We start from the raw sequence: 13,459 nt of genomic DNA on the forward strand, positions 1-13,459 counted from the left end.
CGTTTATTTACGGAGCGAGATGCGGCATTATTTATGGCTGGCCTGAAGTGGAGCTGACGCCGAGCCTCTCTGGTTGCCACTGGACACTAATGTGTTGTGTAGATGAAAAATCGCGGGCAGATTCGAGCTGACAGAAGACAAATGGTGCATGAGCTGGACTCAGGGCAGAGGCACTGTGTTCCTGCAGCCCAGCGCGTCTCAGCCCAGGTCTGTTGGCTGTCTCCCTGCCCTGACGTGGAAGCCCTTTCCTCGTGCCATCTCTGAAGTTGGTCTGCTTATTAAAGTGTGATGTAATGGAACAGTTGTTAGAAGTTCCTTACAGGCCCAGTGCGTTGCTGGTTCAAACCTCCTGGTCCGTTGGAGCAAAAGTAGACAGTACCCCTGGCATATAACAGTGCTCCTCAAATACTATACTTCTATACTATACTTCAAATGCAGGGCATTTTGTCAGAGCATGCACTTTACAGTAAAAGCACACGGTTAAACAGACACCAATCCAAATCTCAAGAATGTAAGTACACTCATATTCTAAATGGCATGTTCTTCAAGGTCATCATGGGAATGTGTTCTTGTGAGTATGTGGACAGTCTTCATATATGCATTCTGCCAAATGCCCTCATTCTCTTGAGCCAGAATTTCCCTCCATATTCTGAAGTTATTTTAAAAGACATGGACATAATGGATCGGATTTTTGTATACTTCATAGATTTTCATTTCTTTAAAATAGTAATATAACCTGTATTATTTTAATAAATGTTCAATGTCAGTTTAATGTCATAATAATTATATATTATGCACTAACAATCACATTCAAAATTAAGCTAATCAGAACACCATTTGCAGAATGTAATACATGTGCTTTGCTAAATACAAATGGCCAAAACTTTCTGATGCCAAACTAAGAAATCTGCCAAAACAATTTTCCTTCCAAGAATCGGCATGTACAGTATGAATGCACAGCCCTACATGAACATTACTTTATCATCTCCTCCTAGCAGGTAAAGTGGAAGTAAGGACAGGTGGAGTACAATGGAGCTGCAGGAGCAGCAGATGGAGCTTCTCCCCTGGAGGGGAGATGCTTGCTGCCGCCCCACCCCACCCCCCGCTCCAACAGCAGTACCGCACACGAGTAGCACTCACACGCCCAAACAAAGTTAGACATTAAATACGACATAGCCTGTGCTCTCTCTCCAAGGTTTTATGTGAGATTTCCTACAACCTCTTCAAAGAAAGAAAGAAAGAGCCATGCACCAGCCGAGGAAAAGCCTGCAAAGTCAGTGGCAGAGAAGCAGGTTGATAATGCCTCAGCATAAGAGGATCAGAAGGTATTGACCCATAATTTGGACAAGTGCCACGTTATTGACAGGAAGACAGAGGAGGCCAGAGTGAGCACGTCTGAAGAGATGGTACTGTGTACTCAATCACCGGAGCAAAAACAGCTTGTGGGGATAGAACAATAAAAGCATGTTATTCTTATTGTCCATGTAGATCAATGGTAATGCAAAATGTTCTGCCGATGATGGATGACTTTGGCTGTGTGCGTTTAACCCCATTGAGTGCCAAGCGAGCACACGGAGGTTTCAACTGTTGTGTGCGCCTCCATGGGAGCACGCTTCTGGGTAGAGATAGTTAACATCAGTAGTGAACATACTGAAAAACTGGCCAGCCTATCAGAGTCCAGGAAACTAACCCTTTCAGGTCTCAACTGAAACAGAGGCTAGTAGAGAAATATATATATAGATAAATACAATTTATAAAGCATTTTATAAAAATCCATATATTGAAGCACAAAATGCAGCATGCAGTGTTCATGATACTATTCCACACTATGGATGGGAAATAGAGGCTTGTTTTAGCATAGTCAAAAATTATTCAGAAAGCTTCCTTGTTTGACAGTACATTTATGAACTGTGAGCTAATGACCTATGAAAATGAGCACAATTTCTAATTAGGCTACATGCACGTGAATGATGCAAACAAAATGGCATCATGTCTGTGTCATAAATCATAGACTATTCAATTATTCACTACTCTTTCTGGATGGTGGTGTTCACAAACTCTTCTATACACTCAGTGGCCAGGTTTGGGGCCACACTGACAGCAAAGTCCTTCAGACTTTACTGCCACAGCTTCTGCCAACCTTCTGTTCCCCCCCTTCTCCAAAAGGTGCTCCACCGGACTGAGATCTGGGGAAGAAGATGTAGAAGATGCAGCACCAAACATCTCTGTCATGTCTGTGAAAGTAGCATGAGATGACACATGCTTTGTGTCCAGCATTAAGCTGCTGTCAATGTCCATCAAAAAAATAAAACGTTATAATCCCACTAATAAATTGTTCATTTCTTTTGCCAGAGTTTTGCATCTGTGTCAGTGTCTGCTCCAGGCATAGACAATCTTCCCTTTTCCCTTCCTTATTTGTTGTTCCCGCCTCTTGTTCCTGGCTGTTGGCTGCCTCTCAAATTTCACTCATCGCCTCTTGCTCCTGATCGGGTGCTTCCTGTCTCTCATCAGTATAAAGTTGTTCCAAGTCTCTGTAAGTGGACGAGATCCTAATGCTTGTTAATTACAAGGGAGTTAGGGAAGTGTATCTGTCTTTTACAGCACTTTGGTTTAGGAAGGTACATAGTTTTATTTTATAGCTGTGTTCATTTTGGCCTTGTCAGCTCCTGATGTTTAAACAGCTACTTAATAAAATAAGTAAAACAATGGCTTCCCAAATGGTCTAACAAAGAGAATGTGTAGGATCAACGGTGCTTCAGAAGATGCACAATTGGTATTAACAGGCATAATTGTCATTGACATATTCGACGTCCATGGCCTTTCTGTTGGCTCTAATAAGCCTAGCCTTTCACAACTGACCTCTCTTGTTAGCGATGTCATTTTGTCCATATTATTCTCTGTAAAATCTAGAAGCTGTAGTATGTGAAAAAATTAAGGAACACAGATTATTCTCAGTGGAATTACAGTATATAGCACTAACTACCTTTTAAACATAGCAGCAACCCTTTACTGACTGATAAGGTTAGATTTATGGATAACTTCCAATTTTACCATAAGTAAGAACAAAATGAAGACATTTTAAAGTCTCATCTAAAGCCCATGAAGCCCTGAAGAGTGGTTTCAGACTAATGACAATCAAGTAATGCATCCGTGATCTGAAACTCCGATATAGTCAGATGGCCATTAGAACAGGTAGCCAACACATAAGTTACATTTTACATTACCATTACACAGTAACCTTTATGCCTGGGTTGGCTATGGATATACTCTCTCTCTCTCTCTCTCTCTCTCTCTCTCTCTCTCTCTCTCTCTCTCTCTCTCTCTCTCTCTCTCTCTCTCTCTCTCTCTCTCTCTCTCTCTCTCTCTCTCTCTCTCTCTCTCTCTCTCTCTGAACTGCAGTCGTTTGCTGTATTATGTGGTAATACAGACGTCGTCCCAAATAATCGAGCTATACGTGCAGCATTGTCAAACTGTCAGCATGAAGCATGAAGCATGATACAAAGTTCATGCTCAACATAATGTAATCAAATTAACACAGACACTACATAACCACAAGGCATAGTTTCAGATTAATGTTAATCCATGCAGAGTCCATGCCACTTTAAATTCTCAGACTTCAAGTAACAAAGGGTCCTCACTTACTCACTACCGATAGTTGGTCTTGATATGCTAGGCCATAAACTCAAAAATGTTTTGTGGCAAACCCCGTTTCCCCATTCAAATCAAATAATCGCGACAAAACTCTCAACGTTGTATTACAACACACTGACATCTAGTGTCAAGCTCGCGTTCACACAGCTTGTTCCATCTTAACGGATGCTTCCAGGGCTGCCTGTAAAATCATGGGTTCTTTGTCACTGTATAAAAACTTCCACTTACCTATTCTATTGCGCTTCTAAGGCTAGTTAGCCTTACAATAATCCACAATCTGTGAAAAGCCTGAAAACCGGAGGAGATTTCAAGCAGTTGACGATCATTAAACGTCTGCTAGGTGCTATCTGGTCAAAGGCGTTTTAATTCGGTAACGTGAGGATGCGTTATTTTTGTTTTTGTTTTGTTTTTTAACTGAAGGGCACATCCGACGGAATTTACCGCCCCCTACAAACTGATTATAAATACGCCCTTGTAGCGTTAAAATGTACTTGCGGTTTAAATGCGTTTAAGAATGTTACCGGAAAATAAAATAATAAAAGAAACGAAAAGCAAAAATCTTGACAAAACTTAGTCTCAGAATTCTTTCCGTTTGGTGGGATTTGTAGTCTATATGCTTCAAGTGTAAAGATGCAGTGTTTTAAAAAAAGTGTTTTAACACACACACACACACATACACATACACACGCACACGCACACAAACACACGCGCGCACACGCACACGCGCACACACACACATACACACACACACACACACACACACACACACACGCTACAAATAAAAAGCACATTTCTGACACATCCGGTAGGGTTGAATAGTGCCTTTACTGCGGTCTCCATTCGCTTTGTAATCCGCTGAAAACCGGAGGGAGCGTGCGTGAGCGGTCGCGGCGTCGGGGCCGGTCTGAACGAGCATCTCTGAATGAACAAACCCAAACTCCGAGTTCCTCTCCAGCCCTATCAAACCCAGCTCAGCTGCTGAAGTGCCTTTACTGAGGGGTCTTCACACTGCCCCGCCACTGCCTCACACACACGCACTTGGTTTTCTGGAGGATTCTTCTAAACAAGCGCTGCTACGTCCCGCTCCACCTCTTCGAATGGACGATGGAAGTCGTAGCTGCACAAGAAAAAATATAGTTTAACGGCATATGCAGGTGTGTATTTTACGGCATTATTTTGTGGAAGGAATTAGACAACCACCATAATTAAGCCCGCCTACAACTACTAGTTCCACGAACAACTAGTGTAAAAGCAACAACTAATCGCCTATTAAAGCAATAAAGATTATACAGAGTGTCTAATATTATTCACCTGAAATGTAACAAATAAAAAATAGTTTTAAAAAATAACAGTCATAGTTTAGCTGTTCATTAACCCAGTTAATAAACAGCTTGACAAATTACGTAACAATTTAAAATGAATGTGTTCTATCGAAGTAGTTGAAAAGTAGTTGAATAGGTTTGAGATAAACAAGACGTGAAATGTTAACTACAACTGGGATTAAAGTCCTCTTAAAGGCTTGTTGTGGTTGACACAAAGCAGGGAGGGTTATCGCCTTTCTTTGGTCAACACATATTAGACTCTGGGCTGCCTAAAATTAAGTCCCAAATGAGCTTACTGGCAAAGAAAATCGCACAGCTTGCTTCAGGAATAAAGCAAGTTTATTAACACACATACAATACCGTTTGTATGGCGCCCCATCCGACGTGATAAGGAACTTCTCAAAGTTCCATCGGATGTCATTGACTCTAATGGGAGACCAGAAGAGTGTCTTGATGTCCCCGGTGACAAGGTTCATGGAAGGCAGAGAAGCCTGCAAGAAATTCAGAAGTGAGTAAGGTCCCTAATCACTTCTAATATTCAGTTCTGCTCTCATTGGGAGGGCCAAGTATAAGCCCAACGTTTTCCACACCTGGTTTAACTCATTACCCAGTGATCAGTGTGTGTGTGTGTGTGTGTAGATGTGTGCAGGATAACTGGTAAACCTCAGAGTGATGTTGATCACAAGGACTCATAAGCCCCTACTTTTTTTTAAAGATAATGTAAAGATGATTAAATGATATTGTAATGGTTTAGTCAAGTTTATAAATTAATGGAAGGAAAACGCTGACGCTAATATTTGTATTGTTGGTCAAAGTTTTAAAGGTAAGAGAAATGGGGAGGAGAGGGGCGAAAGGTTGGAACTCCGGAGAAGCATCCAGGAGCAACTCTGAGTGCCCCATGTTGATCCTGTAGCTCCATGTGGTGTCTTTCCCGAAATAAAATGCACAAGATGCCTGTGGTGATGGTTGTCATTCTGAAGGTTAATAACTTGCCTTCAGATAAGTGAATAGAGGGTCCTCATTCTGCCCATTAACCTCAATTCTGCTAAACAGGGGGAACTTTGGGAGGAAACCACCCCCTGGTCTCACACACCGCAGCACATCCAGAGTCTCATAGTCTTCCTCTGAGAAAGATGAAAAGCAGTTCATTGGGGACTTGATTGGTTAAGACATTCATCTCACACACACCAGGTGTGAGGATGAGATCCACACAAATGGTAGTTTTAACTCAGCCATATTCAACATTGTTGTTAATCCTGGATACATTATAATAGTAATATAAAAATGGGTGAAGGTTAAAAGAGCATTAAACTCTCAATCCTTTTTTTTTGTTGTGTTTTAGGTGTTTTTGAAATAAAGGTCACAGTTCTTTAGTCATTCCAACATATATAGCAAATGATGTCAGACTGATGAGTAGAATCTTCCATTTTTGTGTGGTGATGCACAATGAAGGCGTTGTTACCAGGTGATTGTAGCCCAAACTGATTGCATGGGAATCCAAGAATGGTAAACTTTGCACCATCAAACTTGTCCATGAGTGCATTCAGCCAGCGATACTGCAAACAATGCACATAGCATAGAAAGATGATCTTAACATCTGTTAGTTTGCAGTCACAGAAACAAATACTGCTCTTTCCACATGATGACTGGTGCATACCTTCCCAGAAATCACAATGCATACATTTAGAGCAGTTAAAAACAAATTGTTAGAAGTTTCACAAAAACAGAAATGTTTATACAGTTTGGCCCTTTAATGAATGTTCTGTGAGCGATATATATTCAGATATATCGGATATGGGAGGTTTAAACTACTTTTTTGTTTATGTTAATTACATGCAGATCAACCCTAGATGATTTGACTTTAGTTTGTGCATATATATGTAAAATCTTTGGTATCATGTTTTCAGTTATTTTTCTCTCTTCTCTGCATTGTTTGTTCTTTGTTCTTTATCTGTATAGAGTACAAAATACTGAAACATTTAGCTGAAAATCTCCTTTAGCCCCATATCATGTTTAGATATGAGATTAAGTCCAGAATTGGTGTTATTTAATTGATCATATGAGGATTTCTGTATTTAGATAAAACTCAAAGATCAGAAAAGTCCCAGACAACCAGCTCTAATGAGTGTTCCAGCTCGCAGTTACCTCCGCTGTAGTCGAACCTCAGAAAGTGGCCACGTTCACGATAAGGAGGACCTTCCGCTTGTAGGCTTTCAGTGGAATGGGCTTCCCTTCCAAGGAATCCATGGTGAAATCATAAACAGAGCTCCCAGCCATGTCCCACGCGTTGATTTGGTACAGCACACTGGTTGGTACACAGTAACCTCCAGCTTGGCTACATTCATTCCATGGCTCAGCAGTCATTCTGCATGGCTGCCCCCATTGTAACCCTACCCTATGGGGGAACTGACTGACAAACGTTTTGTTCTGTTTGCAACGGTATCCAGATCCGGCCCATGATGCTTTTCTGAACAGTGCCTTCAGATTCAGCTCCACTCCTAATGTCAAACATGTTTACTAAAGATACTATTTAAATAATGTTTGCATGTATGTATATAATAAACCAGTTTACTAGTGACACTTCTTTATTGTATTGTGGCTGTGCTAAGTTGTTTAATAGCGACAGCTCTTTGTTGTATGGTGGATGGGATAAATTGTTTAAAATCCACACTTTTTTGTTGTATTGTGGCTGTGCTATATTGTTGAAATGTCTAAGAACAATATTCTAGTAAAAATTTCAATGCACTTGGTTCATGTGACAATAGAGAGCTTTTACCTTTGACTTTGTATAGGCCCAGGAGGTTATGTGGGATTTGTAGTGCCTGAGCCCATTTGATTAATGCAATGCAGGCAGTGCTTTCTTCTTAAATCGAAGACCTCGAGCATTTTAAATAAATTGGTTAGATACTTTTATTATTTATATTATAGTTTATAAATTAAATCTATGTTCTATTAAATCATGTTCTGACGTCTTCCGGGGCCATTTTCAACCCCAAACACTAGATGGGAGTATTGGACACAAAGCGAGATGAGCCGGAGAGCAAAGAAGCAGCTCAGCAATTCTACACATGACAAACTCAGCTGCCCCTTACATGACCATGGATGCAAAATCGGAGGAACGACCTGACGGAGCCAAGTACGGATACATATTTACACCAGATTGCGGTATCGAGATATAACTACAAAGCTGCGAAGTAGTCTGTAGCGGATGCCTGCATGCAAACTTCCTGGGTTTGTGTTTATAGCTAAAGTGGTAGCTAACGTCAGCTAGCTGTCGAGGTATCCAGGAGAGCTTTCTCCTTGTTCTGCTTTTGCAAGCTGCCTAGCTGGACTCTATAGACAAAAATCCGTGGTATTAAACATTTGATACATGTATGTGTTTTTTCTTCATTGGTACCTGTAGCATAAATAGCTAGCTAGTTAACGACCTATTAATAATATGAAGTGCTTATGCAGGAATAGGACTTGTTATTAACGCGCAGGAAAGCAGGTGGTAAAGTACGTATTAACGTATTAAGCACAACGTAATAACGTCATCATGGCGTCATAAGCACGCTTAAATGCATTGGCACCTCAGTGGAATATTTGACCACAAGGCCCAATAATGTGGGCCCAATAATTTTTTAAAGCTGTGGGAATTCAACGCATAGAGTAACCTGTCCATCTTTTAGCTAAAGATGGATCATCCTAATTGAAAAGTAAAACGCTTCGTCCCTCATTGAAATTGTCACGTACTTTCGTACACATCGTTCCATACACACACTAGGTCTTAAAAGTGATGAGAATAACATAATTGTGGATAAAACCAAACCCATTTCCCAAGAAATAGAAGAGTTCAAAATCAACATTATGGGGCAAAGAATGTCTGGCAATCTCGACGTGCACATCACAGTCATCTCCATAGGGATGACTAGATACAATGGGAGACTAGATACAAGCTAATAATTCCTGTCTCTGACACTGAATACAGGGCAAAGTTTTAACCAGTTCTTTTGTTTCAGTCCACAATTTCATAACGCAGCATGCTTTTATTTTAATATTTTAATAATGTTTTTATTTTAATGTTCTCTAATAAAAATCTTCAGGCCATATGCCTGTTTCTGTGCATTGCATACAGTGTCAAATAAATCTTTATGGCAGCAACATTTTAAATTTTCATTGTTGTGAGTGTAATGTAGAGGTGTGACTATCTGTTGGTGCATTGCAGGTATCAGCTTTTGGATCTTCCTTGGGAGGATGTCCTGGTGGCACACGTGTTGTGCTACTTACCTTTGCGGCATCTGCTCAGCCTGCAGTGTGTGAGCAAGAGCTTCCGTTCACTGGTCCAGGTTTACCTGGCCAACTGCCGTACATTTGACCCTGCCCAGGTGAGCTGTGTCTGCTGCTGAAAGCACACCTCATGGGCTGCATGTGTAGTCTCCGTACATACTGGCACATTACACGTGGAAGTGCATATTTCAACTCGTGCTCTGTTTTGTGTTTCAGAATCCTTTTTGTTTGTGTGAACATGAGTGTGCTGTATAGCTTTTCCTTTGGTGCACTTGACTCATCTGATGTCCAGTCATCTCTCAGCACTCCCATCTCTGCCCCTCTCTAGACGGGTCCTTGTATCCCGAAAGAAGCCTTCTGCTCCATGCTCCGTGACAACACCGTCCTCCACACCCTATCTGTCCACCGCTGCTCCGACTGGATCACGGACAAGGAGCTGCTGCCCGTGGTGGGCCAGAACCAGCAGCTGCGGAGGGTGGACCTGCGGGGTTGCGTCCAGCTCACCCGCCATGCCTTGGTGGCACTGGCACTGGGTTGCCCGCGCCTTCAGCACCTGTGTCTGGCACACTGTGAGTGGGTGGACGGCCTGGCGCTGCGGAGCCTGGCTGACCGCTGTGCCCACATGCGCTCCCTGGACCTCACCGCCTGCCGCCAGGTGCGCGACGAGGCTGTGGGCTACGCGGCAGCTCGGTGGCCCGGCTTGCGCTCGCTCTCCGTGGCCGTGAATGCCAACATCACGGACACTGCCGTAGAAGAGGTGGCCAAGCGCTGCAGGGAGCTGGAGCACCTCGACCTGACAGGTTGCCTGCGAGTGCGGAATGAAGCCATCAGGTGAGGCCGGGGGAGGGGCCACAGCTTGAGTGAGGGGAAGGGTGTGGATATCTTGGGGGGGCATGGACATGTGGGGGGAAGGGGCGGATCCCAATAGATTGTGATTCCTGGTGTGTAAGCAGTTGAGTCTCATCAGCTATATGTTATATGCTGTATGAAAACACTTCTTTTCCTAGAATGGTGCATGCAATTCGTAAATGACATTTCAGTTCGACGTCTGTAATTTCCCCTGCTGTGGATGTGTGCATTTATGTTTTGGAAGATTTTGTTTTGATTTCTGTCAGCTCTACAATTTTGTTGCTTTAACGAGCTGGCCTAAAAGTATATGATTGTTCATGTGTGTGTGTATGTGTAGGACCGTAGCTGAATACTGCCCTAAACTGCAGTCTCTAAAGGTGAATCACTGTCACAATGTTAGCGAGTCCAGCCTGGGTGTGCTACGAAGGAGGAATGTAGAGATCGATGTGGAGCCACCCCTCCAGAGGGCGCTAGTGTTGCTTCAGGATGTGGTGGGCTTCGCCCCCTTCATCAACCTTCAGATATAACACCGCCCCAACCATATGGGCGCATGTGTATCATATATCTCAGAGTAACAATGCACTCCTTCAATCAGTTCCTCTCCGCAGACAGTCATCAGGATATAACTGGTCATGCAGGAGATTTTCTAGGATATATGGTACACATGACCCCTGGATCAGTCTAGCTGAAAAGAGGTGAGTGCCTGTTCCTGGTTTAAATCTTAATATTCCCGATGAGCACTGAGGCAAAGACTACTGGCTTGTGAATTAAGACTGAAATTGAAAGGAAAAGAACGGGGCATTTAGACTGGAATGACACAAGACAGACATGTGACGTGTCGCCACAATCAGTCAGGGTTTACAGCTCAAGAATGTTCTATGTGCAGAAATAATACTAACATGACGTTTTAAAGTTGAATAAGGGCATTCTCATATATTGCTAATTTCAGGTATTCCATTCATCGTGGACCAATTCCTTTTGCTGGCACAGTGCATGAAGAATGTACATTGTTTCAAGAAACCTGAGTGTGATACAACAGTGTGATATGGAAAAGTCCAACTTCAGTCCTGGGGTATTGGGAAGTTGTGGGGAGGGGTGTAGGGTGGTCCAGACAAGTTTAACTTCTTGGAGGGCCTAATAATTGGATGTTGGATGTTTAATGAAAACACTAAACCATTAAGTGCTGTAACCGTCCAGATCTGGAAACTCGCAAAGCTGTTTTAGAAGAATTCATCTTTCATTTTTCCAGAGTTTCTGAACATTGACCTGATCTGTCATACTTGAGATGCGCATGTGTAAATGTAAGGTTGTTATAGCAGTGAGACTGTCATTTGTAGTATCTCTGACTGTCCTCTGGAGGAGCACTTAATTTTTTTTTTACTTTGTGGTGAACAGAAGGTTCTATCTAATTTTGCACTTATGAGAGATGGAAGAAAGCCAGTTCCGCTTTTAGAGTGTCTGTTTGGCCTGTGCAGAGGTGTGTCCATTTGTGTGTGTCATGCCTTATTGAACAAAGATGACTGTCCTATTGTGAGGGTACATATGTACATGTTGTCATTAAACACCAAAAGCATCTGTTATTTCTACAAACCCATCTATCACTTTATAGCTTAATCGTAGCTTTCAGAAATTGTGAGCAGACCTAGTTTCTGGGTTAACTGCATTCTGACCTCATAAGAATGATTATTCCTTTGACCCAGTTAGCTGAGTATGGAAGGGGTGTAAGTATTCAGTCCTGAAGTTTGATCTTTATAGCTTTCATTTAAGTCCCAAAGCTTTGTTGTAAATTGTATTGAAGTGGATTATGTATACATGTATACACACTCTCACACACACACACACACACACACACACATTACCAGTCAAAAGTTGGACACACCTTCTTTGTTTACTTTTAGACTTTTAGTATTTATTGCATCTTAGAAAAAATCAAAACAATTAAATTTGGGTGAGGAACTAAAATCCTAAATGAAAACTATTTGGGATTTAAAAATATTATTTATATAATTAATATTATTGGAACAGCTGTGCAAGCAAAGTGCTTCTGAATTTTACTTTTCTACATCTACTTTATCGAATATAAAACTTGTTCCTCCTACAAATTCAGAAGCACATTGCTGATGAAGGACCTCTGTCTGAAACGTCCTGTCTCTCTGGAAACTCTGTGTACTTCACCACAGGTTTGAATCTCTGTCTCTCTCTCGCTCACATTTATATATATATATATATATATATATATATATATATATATATATATATATATATATATATATATATATATATATATATATTGTGTGTGTGTGTACACATTTTTGATTTTGTTTTGGAAATTAGCCTTTCAGCTACTTTTGCTATTGATTTAAATGTCTTTAAAACACACATTCCATCAAGTGTACGACTCCATACCACCAAGCTTTTGGTACTGGTACTGGTAAAAAAAAAAAATTTGCAATACAGAAGGTTTCTGGAGAAACAAGACAGATTCTTCATCAACTGTTCAAGCACAGTGCTTCTGATGTGCTAGGGGGTGAAATCAGTTCACATTCAAAAAGTACATTGTATTGCTTCAAAGTCAAGGTTTTTAGAGATTGTGTGTATGTGTGTTAAAAGCTATTGCATATGTGTGTGTATGTACAATTGTCTTGCATAAGTTGACGTAATTGCTTTAAGATATGCCATTGACAGATGGTACAAAGGATTTGATTCTGCCGTCAATAGATATAGTCTGCTGAAGGTCCTTCGCAAGCTCCTGCTGTATTTAAGCGTGTATTCCCTGAACATATTCTCTGTTGACACTGACATTGACATTCAAATCATCACGTAATATAGGAGTTGCATTCCCTACCAGTCACAGAGAGCAAGGACACTCATTGTGAGGCCCCCGGCAGCCCCCATTCAGCTCCCACTTTCATTGATAAGGAACTATTGTGTTGATAGAGGTGTGTCGGAGCAGCAAAACCATCGCAGAGCGATCTCCAGGGCTGGCAGTGAAGAACCATGATCTACAGTATTGCATATTTATTATTTAAAAAATGGACTGCAGACATGTATTGAATTTAAAGACTGTGGCCTACATGTATTGAATTTAAAGACTGTGGCCTATGTATGTGTTGTTTATTTATATATATATATATATATATATATATATATATATATAAAGATGTGTCTAATTGTCTCGTGGAACTTGGTGAATGAATATATGTAATGCATTATAAAAGAGATTTTGAAATGATTTATTTCAGCTATGGTAGGTTTATGGTTTATTTCACACAACTTGTTTGCAGACACTGATGATGCCTGGTCTCGAGTTAGCCTGCGGCTTCCTTTGCAGTGAAAAACAATCTTTAAGCTTAGCGTGATCTGTGTCG

The 13,459-nt window shown here is 41.3% G+C and overlaps 2 protein-coding genes across 3 annotated transcripts; one reads left to right on the forward strand and one right to left on the reverse strand.

Moving 5' to 3' along the window:
* Positions 1 to 4,457: 4,457 nt before the first annotated feature.
* gpx9 (glutathione peroxidase 9) lies at positions 4,458 to 7,361 on the reverse strand. Its single transcript, XM_027033010.3, has 5 exons — positions 7,119 to 7,361; positions 6,436 to 6,529; positions 5,967 to 6,097; positions 5,334 to 5,464; positions 4,458 to 4,768 (listed from the first exon to the last, which is right to left on the reverse strand). Exons 1-5 carry the CDS (start codon positions 7,335 to 7,337, stop codon positions 4,711 to 4,713), a joined length of 633 nt encoding a protein of 210 aa, XP_026888811.2. The 5' UTR covers positions 7,338 to 7,361; the 3' UTR covers positions 4,458 to 4,710.
* On the forward strand, positions 4,673 to 12,295 carry fbxl15 (F-box and leucine-rich repeat protein 15). 2 transcript variants are annotated; one of them, XR_014117141.1, is made up of 6 exons: positions 4,673 to 4,805; positions 7,977 to 8,109; positions 9,181 to 9,340; positions 9,571 to 10,073; positions 10,429 to 10,786; positions 11,041 to 12,295. XR_014117141.1 is itself a non-coding variant. In XM_081697281.1 (5 exons), exons 2-5 carry the CDS (start codon positions 8,042 to 8,044, stop codon positions 10,616 to 10,618), a joined length of 921 nt encoding a protein of 306 aa, XP_081553407.1. In that variant the 5' UTR covers positions 4,673 to 4,805; positions 7,977 to 8,041; the 3' UTR covers positions 10,619 to 12,295. The 2 variants fall into 2 exon arrangements, 1 of the variants encoding a protein (XP_081553407.1); XM_081697281.1 differs by having other exon boundaries at positions 10,429 to 12,295.
* The last annotated feature ends 1,164 nt before the right edge of the window (positions 12,296 to 13,459 follow it).

The sequence above is a fragment of the Electrophorus electricus genome, chromosome 15 (assembly GCF_041902795.1).
Source record: "Electrophorus electricus isolate QZ-2024a chromosome 15, ASM4190279v1, whole genome shotgun sequence".
Taxonomy (NCBI): Eukaryota; Metazoa; Chordata; class Actinopteri; order Gymnotiformes; family Gymnotidae; genus Electrophorus; species Electrophorus electricus.